This window comes from Poecile atricapillus, chromosome 14 (genome assembly GCF_030490865.1).
Source record: "Poecile atricapillus isolate bPoeAtr1 chromosome 14, bPoeAtr1.hap1, whole genome shotgun sequence".
In the NCBI taxonomy this organism is placed as follows: Eukaryota; Metazoa; Chordata; class Aves; order Passeriformes; family Paridae; genus Poecile; species Poecile atricapillus.
The window spans coordinates 16,336,570-16,351,507 of record NC_081262.1 but is presented as its reverse complement, the minus strand read 5'-3'; the positions used below and the strand labels follow the sequence as shown (position 1 = coordinate 16,351,507).

At 57.1% G+C, this 14,938-nt stretch overlaps 1 protein-coding gene across 2 annotated transcripts in view; it reads right to left on the bottom strand.

Annotated features, from left to right (window-relative positions):
- Positions 1-14,938, bottom strand: part of PRKCB (protein kinase C beta) — a 109,274-nt gene that overhangs the window by 57,250 nt on the left and 37,086 nt on the right. For both annotated transcript variants that reach the window (XM_058849599.1, XM_058849598.1), the window contains exon 3: positions 8,348-8,430. In XM_058849599.1, the coding sequence (XP_058705582.1) occupies positions 8,348-8,430 (83 nt within the window). The remainder of the gene's footprint in view (positions 1-8,347; positions 8,431-14,938) is intronic.

Below are 14,938 nucleotides of genomic sequence, written 5' to 3'. Positions count from 1 at the left end.
GCCACAGCTTACTGCCTGCACTCAACAAACCCTGGCAGGGACATAAACTCAAAACATCACATTTGGTTCCCACATTTCCCCTGTGGAAAATCCCCTCGGTGTGCAGGGAACAGCTCACAGCAGACAGAAGTGGTCTGATCCCTTCCAGGGAAAGCAGGGACTGCAGGGGGCTGGCTCAGGGGGGACAGTGTGACAGCTGCAGGTGGCACCCTGGGCAGTTTGTTCCTCTGGGGCCAGGCTGGGAGCTGCTGCCCTGGCTGTGCAGGGCTGGGAGAACACCTGTGCCGAGAAACAGCCCCAGCAAAACCACACCAGGAAGCTCAGGAGCGAGGGTGATGGGTCTGTGTGCCAAAAAGAGGCACAATAAATCACACAGACAGCGCCCAGAGCAGGCTGCACACAGGAAAACAGGTCCTGTCTGGGGCTCCAGCAGGGTGCTGCAGCTGTGACCTTCAGAGTCCCTGCCAGCCCAAACCAGGCTGTGATTCCACGATTCCAGAGCATCCCTTCTGCCACCCTGGCTCCTCCCGCCAGGCCGTGGGGGCACTTTGACATTGCTGCAGCAGCCAGTGACAGCAGAACAGTTTCCCTGTGGGTTCCAGCCCCAGAGAAGCTCCGGGGCACAGGGGCAGAGGGATGGAGGCAGCTCCTGGGGATGGAGCGGGGCAAACACCGCCTGCCCCCCGGCTCCCCGCAGGTCAATCCGGTTTTATTGGCAAAAGATCTCATCTCCCGTCACACACAACTGCAGAGGGATATGGATGACAGTCGTTCCTCTCCGGCTGCTGCTGCCAGCACCAAATAGAACACTCTTTCTCTCCGAGCAGCAGAAAAAAGCCCAGCTCAGCTGCTCTCCCAGAGCGGCGTTTGCATCTCCACATCCCCCAGACGTGTTTGGTAACTCACACGTGCCTTGCGAGTCATTTTTTTGCACCTCCAGGAGTGCAGGGCTCCCACAGCACCTTCCCTGCAGCCTCCAGGTGCTGGCAGAGCACAGAGACCCTGAAGCAGCTCCATCCTGCAGGCACAGGCTGCCAGGACCTCATCCTCCTCCCAGGGGACACAAACCCAGCTCAGCCCTGCCAAGGGCACGGACACAACACCCCCAGCCCCTCCTGCAGCCTCTGAACCCCTGAAACCCCGAGACAGGAGAGAAGAGCAGCTCCATGGCAGGGATGAAGGCTGGCAGGAGGAAGAGCCGGGCTCTGCTGGGGCCGGGCAGGCAGAGACATCTTCATCCCACGGGAATTGTCACCGGCTGCCACCGAGCAGGAGCAGGTGCCCTCGCTCCAGGGGCAGATGGCACAGCACGAGGGCTGGAGAAGTTAATTAGCAGGACAACAGAAAGCAGCAAGTTGCAGGAAGGTTGTGAGGATTTGCCAAAGCGCCGGCCAGGGCAGCCCAGAGGAACGGGAGCTGTGAGGAGGGATCGGGGTCTGTGCCCTGGCTGAGAGGGGAACAGCAAGGAGCCCTTTCCATGGAGAAATCCTTCCTGAAATCCTTCCTGAAATCCTTCCCAAAATCCTTCCTGAAATCCTTCCCAAAACCCTCTCCCCAGGCCACAAACAGGGACAGTTTACACACAAAAATTGAAATGTAGCTACTCTGGCCTGTTACCTTCCCAGAGCAACTCTGATATTTATTAACACATCCTGATTAGATGACCTTTAACAGGATCATGCAAAGAAGGTCATCTTAATGATTATTTTGTCTACAATTTAAATAATTATGCATTCTACTAATAGCTGCAGCTATAATTAGGTTTGCCAACTGGAATACATTTACACAGGCTGACTCTGGGTCCTGGAGACCTCGCTGTGGGTCAGTAACTGGCTGTGGGTCAGTCAGTGGCTGTGGGTCAGTCACACACTGCTCTGGGTCAGTCACACACTGCTGTGGGTCAGTCACAGGCTGTGGGTCAGTCACAGGCTGTGGGTCAGTCACACACTGCTGTGGGTCAGTCACACACTGCTGTGGGTCAGTCACTGGCTGTGGGTCAGTCACACACTGGCTGTGGGTCAGTCACACACTGCTGTGGGTCAGTCACTGCTGTGGGTCAGTCACTGCTGTGGGTCAGTCACACACTGCTGTGGGTCAGTCACACACTGCTGTGGGTCAGTCACACACTGCTGTGGGTCAGTCACTGGCTGTGGGTCAGTCACAGGCTGTGGGTCAGTCACTGGCTGTGGGTCAGTCACACACTGGCTGTGGGTCAGTCACTGGCTGTGGGTCAGTCACACACTGCTGTGGGTCAGTCACACACTGCTGTGGGTCAGTCACACACTGCTGTGGGTCAGTCACTGCTGTGGGTCAGTCACACACTGCTGTGGGTCAGTCACTGGCTGTGGGTCAGTCACACACTGCTGTGGGTCAGTCACACACTGCTGTGGGTCAGTCACTGCTGTGGGTCAGTCACTGCTGTGGGTCAGTCACACACTGCTGTGGGTCAGTCACTGGCTGTGGGTCAGTCACTGGCTGTGGGTCAGTCACACACTGCTGTGGGTCAGTCACTGCTGTGGGTCAGTCACACACTGCTGTGGGTCAGTCACAGTCTGTGGGTCAGTCACACACTGCTGTGGGTCAGTCACACACTGCTGTGGGTCAGTCACACACTGCTGTGGGTCAGTCACAGGCTGTGGGTCAGTCACACACTGCTGTGGGTCAGTCACACACTGCTGTGGGTCAGTCACTGGCTGTGGGTCAGTCACAGGCTGTGGGTCAGTCACTGGCTGTGGGTCAGTCACACACTGCTGTGGGTCAGTCACACACTGCTGTGGGTCAGTCACAGGCTGTGGGTCAGTCACACACTGCTGTGGGTCAGTCACACACTGCTGTGGGTCAGTCACAGGCTGTGGGTCAGTCACACACTGCTGTGGGTCAGTCACACACTGCTGTGGGTCAGTCACTGGCTGTGGGTCAGTCACAGGCTGTGGGTCAGTCACTGGCTGTGGGTCAGTCACACACTGCTGTGGGTCAGTCACTGCTGTGGGTCAGTCACACACTGCTGTGGGTCAGTCACACACTGCTGTGGGTCAGTCACACACTGCTGTGGGTCAGTCACTGGCTGTGGGTCAGTCACAGGCTGTGGGTCAGTCACTGGCTGTGGGTCAGTCACACACTGCTGTGGGTCAGTCACTGGCTGTGGGTCAGTCACTGGCTGTGGGTCAGTCACACACTGCTGTGGGTCAGTCACAGGCTGTGGGTCAGTCACACACTGCTGTGGGTCAGTCACACACTGCTGTGGGTCAGTCACTGGCTGTGGGTCAGTCACACACTGCTGTGGGTCAGTCACTGCCTGTGGGTCAGTCACACACTGCTGTGGGTCAGTCACACACTGCTGTGGGTCAGTCACAGGCTGTGGGTCAGTCACACACTGCTGTGGGTCAGTCACTGGCTGTGGGTCAGTCACACACAGGCTGTGGGTCAGTCACACACTGCTGTGGGTCAGTCACTGGCTGTGGGTCAGTCACAGGCTGTGGGTCAGTCACACACTGCTGTGGGTCAGTCACACACTGCTGTGGGTCAGTCACTGGCTGTGGGTCAGTCACACACTGCTGTGGGTCAGTCACTGGCTGTGGGTCAGTCACTGGCTGTGGGTCAGTCACACACTGGCTGTGGGTCAGTCACTGGCTGTGGGTCAGTCACACACTGGCTGTGGGTCAGTCACACACTGCTGTGGGTCAGTCACACACTGCTGTGGGTCAGTCACAGGCTGTGGGTCAGTCACACACTGGCTGTGGGTCAGTCACACACTGCTGTGGGTCAGTCACTGGCTGTGGGTCAGTCACACACTGGCTGTGGGTCAGTCACACACTGCTGTGGGTCAGTCACAGGCTGTGGGTCAGTCACACACTGCTGTGGGTCAGTCACAGGCTGTGGGTCAGTCACTGGCTGTGGGTCAGTCACACACGGCTGTGGGTCAGTCACTGGCTGTGGGTCAGTCACAGGCTGTGGGTCAGTCACTGGCTGTGGGTCAGTCACACACTGCTGTGGGTCAGTCACACACTGGCTGTGGGTCAGTCACTGGCTGTGGGTCAGAGGCTGCCAGAGGAGAGCCCCAGGCAGGTGGGACCCCATGTGGGACCAAGCCCTGTGGTCCCTGCACACCTGGTGTTTCAGGAGGGAGATGTTTTGGGGTGTCTGTGGTGCCTGCACACCTGGTGTTTCAGTGGAAGGTGTTTTGGGGTGTCTGTGGTGCCTGCACACCTGGTGTTTCAGGAGGGAGATGTTTTGGGGTCTCTGTGGTCCCTGCACACCTGGTGTTTCAGGAGGGAGATGTTTTGGGGTGTCTGTGGTCCCTGCACACCTGGTGTTTCAGGAGGGAGATGTTTTGGGGTGTCTGTGGTCCCTGCACACCTGGTGTTTCAGGAGGGAGATGTTTTGGGGTGTCTGTGGTCCCTGCACACCTGGTGTTTCAGTGGAAGGTGTTTTGGGGTGTCTGTGGTCCCTGCACACCTGGTGTTTCAGGAGGGAGATGTTTTGGGATCTCTGTGGTGCCTGCAGAGCTGGTGTTTCAGGAGGGAGATGTTTTGGGGTCTCTGTGGTGCCTGCAGAGCTGGTGTTTCAGTGGAAGGTGTTTTGGGGTCTCTGTGGTGCCTGCAGAGCTGGTGTTTCAGGAGGGAGATGTTTTGGGGTCTCTGTGGTGCCTGCAGAGCTGGTGTTTCAGTGGAAATTGTTTTGGGGTGTCTGTGGTGCCTGCAGAGCTGGTGTTTCAGGAGGGAGGTGTTTTGGGGTCTCTGTGGTGCCTGCAGACCGTGCAGCACAAACACAGCCCCGTGTCTGCAGCAGCTCCAGCTCCGGCTTCGTTCCCTGCTGCAAGAAGCAATTAATCTTTCATTTTTCCCTGCTTGGAGACGCTGTGGTGTGTAATTAGTCCTCTCTCCCAGATGGAAGCTCCTGCTCGGCAGCCCTGGCAAGGTTAAACACACAGCCACGCTCGAGGAGGTTCAAACACAGCCCCACCAGACAGGAACACCCCAAAGTGGGGGCACTCAGCGGTGACCTGGACATTTCAGAGCTCCCCAGGGATTCTGCTCTGCTCCCCAAGCGTGCAGCACCAAGCTCCAGCCCCTGCAGCACCCCCAGCTCCAGCTGCAGGGCTCTGCCTCAGTAATTACAATTTCCCAGCTGTTAAAATGTCAACAGGCAGACCATGAGCACTGGACAGGTACAAAATGCTCTCCCCAGTTCTGCAGCACTGCAGAGACCAAGGAGAGAAGTTAGAAGATATTTTTAATGCATTTTTCCCCCTGGGCTCCAGGTCTGGGCCGCAGGGAGGAGCAGCTCTGGGGTCCCAGCTGCAGCAGCCCTGCACTGCTCCCTTCCCTCCCCAGCTCAGCAGAACTGCTGCCCCACTGCAGGGATGAGCCCACTGTGCTTTGACACCTGCAATCAAATAAACTCCTTCTTTCCATGGGATTCACTGGAGATTTGTATTCCTGGAGGAGTTACCAGCACCAGCTGCAAAAACACATCCCTGTGACCAGCAGAGCCTGATGGCTCCAGATCTGCCAGCACATCAGCTGCCTCTGGATTCACCTCCAGAGCTGGAACTCCAGCTTTCCATCACTCAGAGCAAAACCTCTGTCCCTGGCTCATCCCTGAAGCCACGAGGCATCACTGTGTGCTGAAGTAGTTCTTCCTCTCCTGATTCAAAGCTCCTTAAGGATTATATGATTATATAATTATAAATATGATATATTATGGATATAATTACGCAGCTGTAACAGCAAGACTGGCAGTGCAGGAGGAAGGAGGCTTGCCCTGCCTGCATCCCCCAGCGACACCCCCGTGTCAGAGGGGCAGGGGACAGACCCGAGGGGCTCTGGTGGCCTTTGCTGAAGAGAAAAAAAAAAGAAAAAGAAAAAAAAACAACAAGGAAAAGAGGACAAAAAAAGCTATAAAAGGGCCATTTTCTCCCTGCCTTAGTCCCAAGGACTGCATTCCATCTTCATTTTCAGAAGTTATGTATTAAAAGGTTAATTAACAGCGCTGGGCAGCTGTTAGCCGCCTGCTGCCTGTGCCAGGCGCCGATGCTCCCCCAGGGACAGCAGGGAGTGACAGGGAATGTGCCCAGGGGCCTCCATACCAGCCCTGCTGGACTGGGCTCTGTTAAACGTGTGACAATTCTATTCAGACCCTTCCCATGCAGAGGCTGCCCAGGAGCACCCGGAGCTGCTGCAGAGAGCAGCTGGGACCTGCCCGAGGGTCCCTCCGTGTCCTGCTGTGCCACAGCTGGGGCAGGGCTGGTGCCAGGGGGGCACAGGGCGCTGTCCCCGCTCAGCTGCAGCTCTGCAGGGCCAGCTGTGCATCCCCTGGCACGGGAGGAGGCTGTGCCCAGCCCTGCCGGCTGCCACACCAGCGAGATGAGAGATTCCAGCCTTTCTGTCCCAGCCTGGCACTGCAGGGTGGGAGCTGTGGATCTGCTCAGCCACCAGCTGCCTCCCCCTGGCACGGTGCTAAAGCCTGCCCAAAACTGCCCAAAACTGCCCAAAACTGCCCAAAACTGCCCAAAGCTGCTCAAAGCTGCCCCAAACTGCCCAAAGCTGCTGCCCAAAACTGCCCAAAGCTGCCTAAAACTGCCCAAAACTGCCCAAAGCTGCCCCAAACTGCCCAAAGCTGACCAAAACTGCCCAAAGCTGCCCAAAACTGCCCAAAGCTGCCCAAAACTGCCCAAAGCTGCCCAAAGTCAGCCAGGCTCCAGCCGGGTCGAGGGACCCCGTGAAAACAAAGGGTGGGTGATGCACCCCACGGTGCCAGGGCACCCTGCAGTGTCTGTGTGCGCTTGAGAACAGCAAGGGAGAGCCAGAGCTGCGGGCACACGGCCAGGGGAGCCCCGCGGTGCCACATCAGGGCACGGAGAGGGGCTGGGGCACCGCCGGCTCTCTGCAGGGACAGAGCTCTGCCACATCCCCAGGGCTCTGCCACATCCCCAGGGCTCTGCCACATCCCCAGGGCTCTGCCACATCCCCAGGGCTCTGTCACATCCCCAGGGCTCTGCCACGTCCCCAGGGCTCTGCCACATCCCCAGGGCTCTGCCACGTCCCCAGGGGGACACGGACACCTGCACTGCCTGCACTGCCAGCTCAGCCCTCAGGGCAGGCATCACCCCCCACCACCATCCCCGCATTTCTCAGCGCCTTCCCGGCTCTCCTCGCCCCGTTTCGAAACTGCCCGGAGAAAAGGCCGAGATGGGAAGGTGAGAGGTACAAACCATCACTCCCCTCTGCTGCAGCTCCATCCCCTCAAGTGAGCTGCTCCGGGCACCGGGACAGGCGCTGGGGACACTCAGACCCCTCTGGTCCCTGCACGATCCTGGTGCGCCGCAGATGGAGGAGGGATGCTCCCGGTACCCAGCCCAGCCTCAGCCTCTCTCCCTCGCTCCAGACAGGCAGCAGCTCCTGCCCACGCCTCCACCGGCAGCCCCTGCGTGTCCCTGGCACAGGAAGCCCTCAGGGGCTCCTGTCCCGTGGGTGACAGCAGTGCCACCCTGCCACCCCCTCCCGGCGCTGGCGGCAGGGCCGGCGGTGCCGCAGCCGCTCCTGCGTTGGCAGTTTCGGCTCAGGAGAGGGAACAGCTCCACCCGGGCTGGAACAAACCTCGCCAACTGCTGATGCCCCCCGAGCCCCATCCCCCGGAGCTCCTCTGCCCCGGCACAGGGCACGGCTCCTCTCGGGAGGGCAGCCCACAGCTCGTCTTGAGCCTCCACCTTCCGCAGCCTGTTACGCCGCCTGCTCCCACCGCTTCTATTTTTAAGGGTGAGAGCTGTGGTGCTCTGTCGTTTCCCCAATTCGAGCTCCTCTCTCCCAGCAGTTCCCCAAATTAGGCAGTTTCCACGGGAAAACACAGAAGCTGCCAGACGGGCCGGCTCCGCTGCCCCCAGGCCAGGGGATCCACCGGGAAATAAAATCCTCGGGAAAAGCAGGGTGGGGACTTGGCCAGCAGGTGCTGGGGTGAATTTCTGACACAAGGGATGGAAGGACATCGGGGCAAGGCTGCGGGCTCAGCCCCAAAGGGAAATCTCTGCCTCCCCACGTGCTCCCTCTGCTCTGCTGAGCACAAGTTATCGGGTGGTTTGAGTGTTTTAAGTACCCCAGAAACCTGCGGGAGTCCCCACAGCTACAGAATCCCAACCCCTGAGGGGATTTAAAAGCCCCGTGGACGTGGCACGTGGGGATGTGGGGTAGAGGAGGCCTTGGCAGTGCTGGGGAATGGTCGGACTTGGTGACTCTTGGAGGCTTTTCCAACCTAAACTCTCCCATAAATGAGCGATGCCTGTGAACCAACACCCCGGGAGTGGCCTGGAAGCTGCAGGAGCATCTCCCGCAGGGGCAGGAGCTGTACTTACATCCGAGGCAGGGCCCTTGTCAGCACCGGGGCACGAGAAGGTGACGAACTCATGGCACCGCTTGTGCACCACAAAGCAGCAAACTGCAAAGAGAACACAGGGACAGCGTCAGGGGCACGGCACCGGCACCACCAGAGCCCAGAGGGAACAAAACCACGTTGGATTCCCCAGCGGCCCCAGCAGGGTTTTACACCAAAGCCGTGGCAGATTTTTAAACCAAACCCGTGGCAGATTTTTAGACCTTATGGAATATCCCCAGCCAGAGCGGGCGTTTTGGTAAAACTCAGCAGAACAAACAAAGTGTTGAGTGAACGTCAGAGGAGGGCTGGGAACACTTCTGTTCCTCTGAGCTCATTGTCACTCGCGGCACACGCTCTGAGGTCACCGCCGGGAATAAAAAGAGGGAGAATCTGGCGTTCGCGGGTATCTGAGCTGAAAAGTGCATGTGGCCAAAAATGGAAGATTGTACCGAAGGGAACAGGTGGGCAATTTTCCTCCCACAGCTCTGCTTTTCTTCAGCATCTCCCCAGCCTCCGTTTGCCAGACCAGAAGACACGCACATCTTCCTCCCCTCACACACGTCAATGCCAGCCTTGCCCTTCTGGGAACGGCACGGGGACATCAATCCCGACATGCCACTGCCCAGGCTTCCCAGCAGAAGTACCAGAGCTAAACCCCCATCCCCTAAACCACCAAACCCCTTCAGCACGTGCCCGCCTGGAGCTGCCAGCACTGTTTCTGCAGTTGGTGCAGCCAAAGCTCTCTATTTCAAGGCTGATTTTTTCCCCAAATGCCAAATAAGCACCTCACCTTCAGTGAGAGACCTTAAAGAATCATTTGTCACTGTAGGTAGCGTCAACTGCTGGCCCAGATTCTCCTCCAAGGCTCTCAGCCCCTCTGGCCCTGCAGCTGGAGATGGCAGCACTGCTGGGGCTCACCAGCTCTGGGGACCAGAGGCACCCCCTCGCAGCCCATGTCCCCTCTGTCACCTCCCGGCTGCCAGGGCTGGCCTGGGCCACCTGCACAGGGGTGCTCAGCTCTGAGCATCCATCCCATGCCCCTCCCAACCCTGAGACCTCAGCCCTGAGGGGCCCGAAGGGAGCCCAGGCAGGAATGGAGCAAAGGGAACAAACCCTGATCCTGAGGGGAGCCTGGGCACCACACTCTGCTCTGCCTCAGGGCTCTCCCACCTACCACATCCTCTCCTGGATTCCCCAAGAGCTGCAGTTACACTGAATAAAAGCCTCGGGAAGATGAGGAGCAGGGACTGAGGTTCGGAGACAGCACAGGAACCAAAGTGAGCTGTGTGAGAACGGAGCAAGTTCCAGTTGCAGCAACATGGAACTTTTCCTGAGGAGCAAGGAAAAGGCAAGAGACACCAGCCATGAACCTCACAATCCCCTTCTTGTTCCTGATACATCCAGCTGTAAATTCATTTTCCTCTTCACATTTTCCATTGTGAACAGAAACAAACCCAGAAGGTTTTAGAGGCAGAACAGCTGCCAAGAGCTCTCTCCTTGCAGGACCTCTCACTTGCATTTCTGAGTCAAACAAACAAACATTTTCTTGAAAGCATTGCTCACCATTTCTGTCATTTGTATATGGGGAGCAGGAGCATTTGGGAAGCAGGAAGGAAGAAATTAGAACTCTATTAGCAGGATTTCTCCTGAAGTGTGTGCACAAACTCAGCAAGCTCGGTGACACCCCGAGCACGGGCGCTGGCTCAGGGCGGGCACTGCTGCCAGAGGCTGGGCTGGGAGATTCCCAGAGGAGCTGGGATCATTCCAGCTCAGCAGAGGGAAGGAGATTGAGCTGAACTCACCTGAAACCAGGCTGAACTTACCACGGAAGGCTTTGGGTGGGAAGGGCCCTTAAAGGCCATCCCTGGCAGTGCCCCAGGCCAGGCTGGACGGGGCTGGGAGCACCTGGGACAGTGGGAGGTGTTCCTGCCATGGCAGGGGTGGCACTGGGTGGGATTTAAGGTCTCTCCCAAGCCAAAGCATTCCAAGATTCTGTAATTCTAACCTATGGCAAGGATAACCCAGTGGGAGATGGGCAAGCAGAACACTTCCCCACACACCCAGGGCAAACCAGAGCTCCCTGCCCCCGGCAGCAGTCGGGGCTCTGCTTCCAGCACTCCCAAGGAAGCTCCACGTGCCTCAGAAGGATCCACTGGAACACTTCCCACGTGCTCAGGTGAGTGCTCCAGCCATGCAAAAGGAAAACAGGGCCAAGGGAATGACTCAGGAGCGGGATCTCATGTCAGTGATCCTGTCTCAGCTCCTGGACGTGACCTGCCCAATGGATGTGAGGAGGTGGCAGAGATCTTCCCACTGCCGTGCCCTCCTGCTGTCATCACACTTCAGCACTTGAAGCCCATGTCTTTGTCAGTTTAGAAACCCCAGCACGAGCAGCAGCTTTCCCAGGTTGCTAATTAGACAGTTAATTTGTAAATCTTATTATTTGGGTAATAAAGTTATCAAATCCCACTGGCTGGCTACAAACATCCCAAGTCATTTGTACACAACAAGACTGAAAGATTAACCTTTCCCATTCCTTACTGCACCGTGCAGGAGCTTTTCCTGGCCCAAAACCAGGGCCAGCTCCGTGACAGGGCTCTGGGGAGACTCCCCTGTCCTGGCAGGAGGGAAGGACACAAACCCCTCTGCATGAGGCAGAGCCCTGAGCCCAGAAACTCTGCACAGTCTCAGGAGATTTTCTGGAATGCACATTTTTCACAGCAGCCCCAGCACAGTGTCTCAGATCTGAAAAGATTTGCACCAAAACATCAGGGCAAGATGGCACTCCTCTGTTCCCTGGGATCCTGACACGGAAAAAAGATCTCCTGGAAGGCTGGGGTTGAAAGCTAAGAAACCACAACAGCAGCAGGGCATTCTCAAACCCTAGGAAACATCTTATTGTGGAGGATGAGGGGAGAGAAAATGCTAGAAAATGTTAACACAGTATTGCTTAAATATATATATACACACATATACACACACACATATATATATATATATATATATATATATTCACACAGAGAAAGGCGTCTTGGCTTAAACCACTGCTCAAAAACCCTCCAGAAAAACCATGAAGCAGTTTCCCTGCTGATTCCCTGCTGATCCCAGAAGCTGCCAATCAGGAAAACCACATCAAAATGTGTTCCAGGAGTTTGAAGAGCACACGTCTGGCTGCAGCTCCAGCAGGGGAAGGGCTGTTCTCAGCACAGCATCCCCCAGCTCCAGCTGCTCCCAGGGATGCAGGACAGGCTGCAGAACTGCAGCTCCGAGCTGCAGCGTGGGGCTGGGAGCAGCTGCATTCCCTGCAAACCCCTGCAGCAGCACAGGCTGCAGATCCCGGCAGCTGCAGATCCTGGGAGCTGCATTCCCTGCGCCCTGCTCCTGCAGGATATTCCCTCCTCTCCTGTTTACAGCGTCTCAACAAGCTCGGGAGCTCTCCCTGCCGTGCCTCACCTCGCTCCTCTCCCCTCACACGCTCGGCTGCTTTGCCCAACATCCAGCCATGCCCAAGGATTTGCTCTCAGAATACAAAATCCCTCCCGGGCCAGGGTTTCTGCCCAGGAAAAGCCCTTTCCCAAAGCTTTCCTCATCCAGGCTACCCTGGGAGCCAGCCCAACACAAGCACAGGTATTCCCGGGAATCTGGAAGGCCAGGAAAGGCTGAAGCCAGCGTTGGCAAACTCCTGAGAGTGCTGAGCCCATACTGGGGAGCACAGAGCCCTGGCATGGCTGGCACAGGGAGGAGCAGGGCACGCTCGGGGTGCCAAACGCTCCCGCACACGAGGTGGGACCGGCCCCATCTCCCCCACGGAACATCCTCAGCTGCAGGAAAGCCTCCAGCCCTCCCCAGAGCCGTGAGAAACGGCTCCTGCAGGAACCAGCCCTGCCTTCCACTCCATCTCCATTTGCTGCTCTAATTTCATTGCATGAACTCCTTGTCCCAATGTTCTCAAGAAGGGAATAATCCATTTTGCCGAGTCCTTCGCGAAATGAATAATTCAGGGATGTCACCTCTGGAGCTTCCTGAGTCCACCCCTTCCCAGAACACACATTCCCACCACAGGGAAGCCTTTGTTCCCCTCCGTCAGGACAGGGAGAGGTCTGGAAGCACCAGGAACAGTCTTGGATACAGCATGTCAAGAAAGGGAGACAGATGGAGGGTTAACAGAGACAGAAGAAGGTTCAAGCAAGATTCATCTAAAAATCAAAGCCAGGGAGGAGTTCAGCCATCCCCAGGGAGCTGAGGGAGCTGAGCTTTGGCAGATGGCTCCAATATCAGGGAAGCTCAAAGATTATTTCAAGCATATCTCAGTGTGGAGCTGCTCCCTCCCAACCTGTGGATATTCTCATTTGGATAACGTCTCCACTTCCCAACCAACAACAGCTTTAGGAAACAGCTTGGAATTCAGATTAGCAAAACTGAAGGAAACAAAATAACACCAAAAGAAGTTAAAAAAGAAAAAGAAAAAGCCTTTTAAAGGGAGCTTTGTGTTGCTCCACCTACGCTGGGCAAACCCCCGGGGTCAGAGGCACCGGCCTGGCCCTGCTGAGGGACCCAAACGTGCCCCAGCCAGAGCTGCCCATGACTTTCCATTCCATGCTGGAAAATCACACTCACGACATCAAACAGAGGCAGTAAAACATGGTAATCATAAAATAAGGGGAAAGAAGGGCTCCAGGAGGGGAAGTCCTGAATTTCTGACAGCGCTTTACAGCTTTTAATCACTCAGAGCACACAGAGAGAGAGAAGCTGAGCTAAAATTTGCGCTCTTTGGATTTAATCCCCAGCTTTGCTTAAAAGCTTTCTGGGGTTCTTACAGCACAACAATCTTCAGCTCCTCAGACTTCAGCGGTTTTCCCCCTGTCAGCTCCAGAGGGACAGAGTGAGAACAGCTGTGAGCCACAGGGATTTCTGGACAGCACCAGGAACAGCTCCAGGGATGGGGATGGGCTCCTTGGCTGGGGGACCAGGGCAGGGACACCAGGGCTGCCCTCCCTGCCCAGCTCTGGGTCTGCTCCAGCACGGAATGAGAAACCTCTGTGCCCTGGAAAACACCAGAACCCTGCTGACCTCCCTGCTGGGAACACGGCCCCAGCACTGCCATTTTGCTCCCAGGGAATGGCACCACCCGAGCTGCAGCAGAGTTCTGCTGTCAGAGCTGGGTACAAGCGGCACCTGCAGCTTCTTGGGTCAGCAAAACTCCTGTGAACCCAGACCCCAGCAGAGCTGTGAACCCAGCACCAGCACCTCTGTGAGCCCAGATCCCAGCAGAGCTGTGAGCCCAGACCCCAGCAGAGCTGTGAGCCCAGATCCCAGCAGAGCTGTGAGCCCAGATCCCAGCAGAGCTGTGAACCCAGATCCCAGCAGAGCTGTGAACCCAGATCCCAGCAGAGCTGTGAACCCAGATCCCAGCAGATCTGTGAACCCAGATCCCAGCACCTCTGTGAGCCCAGCACCAGCAGATCTGTGAGCCCAGATCCCAGCAGAGCTGTGAGCCCAGCACCAGCAGCAGAACCAGCACCAGCAGCTCTGTGAACCCAGATCCCAGCAACAGAACCAGCCCCATCAGTGCTGTGAACCCAACCCCAGCAGCTCTGTGAACCCAGCAGCAGAACCAGCAGCTCTGTGAACCCAGCAGCAGAACCAGCAGCTCTGTGAACCCAGCAGCAGCAGCAGCAGCAGAAGTGGCCCCAGCAGCTCTGTGAACCCAGATCCCAGCAACAGAACCAGCCCCACCAGTGCTGTGAACCCAACCCCAGCAGCTCTGTGAGCCCAGCAGCAGCAGCAGAACCAGCACCAGCAGCTCTGTGAGCCCAGCACCAGCAGCAGAACCAGCACCAGCAGCAGAACCAGCACCAGCAGCAGAACCAGCACCAGCAGTGCTGTGAACCCAACCCCAGCAGCTCTGTGAGCCCAGCAGCAGCAGCTCTGTGAACCCAGCAGCAGCAGCAGCTCTGTGAACCCAGCAGCAGCACCAGCAGCAGAGATGTGAACCCAGCACCAGCAGCAGCAGCAGAAGCGGCCCCAGCAGCTGGGGAGGAGGGACAGGGAGGCTGCTCTGCCTGTGCTGCTGAAAGGGACATCTTTACCATTCCTCTTTTTTCATTGAAAGGGGTTGAGTATTTTCAGCCCAGCCACGTGCTTTTAGGAGGACTTCATGAACAAAACACCCAAAACCGCCTGCAGTTTTCCATGAAATACCATAATGAATTGACAACATCCTCTGCATGACAATGAATGTGCTGGAGCCGGGCGGGATGAGGAGCATCAATCATCGCCGGCAGTGGAAGAGGAGTGGGTGGGGATGGGGACGGTGACAGCAGCAGAGCTGGGATCAGGAGAGCCCTTCCTTGTGGCACGGCTGTGCCAGAGCCCCAGCGAGAGCCCCACGGCCACAGGGGCAGCTCCGGGCAGCAGCACATGCAGCCGGCCCAGGAGCCTGTGCCACATCTGGATATGGCAGAGGCTGTGCTCCTCCACCCAGGGCACGGCACAAATCCAGCTCCTGCTTCCCCTCCAAATTCCTTGGGTCAAAAAAGCTGCTTGGGAGCAGCGGGCGGAGCATCCCGAC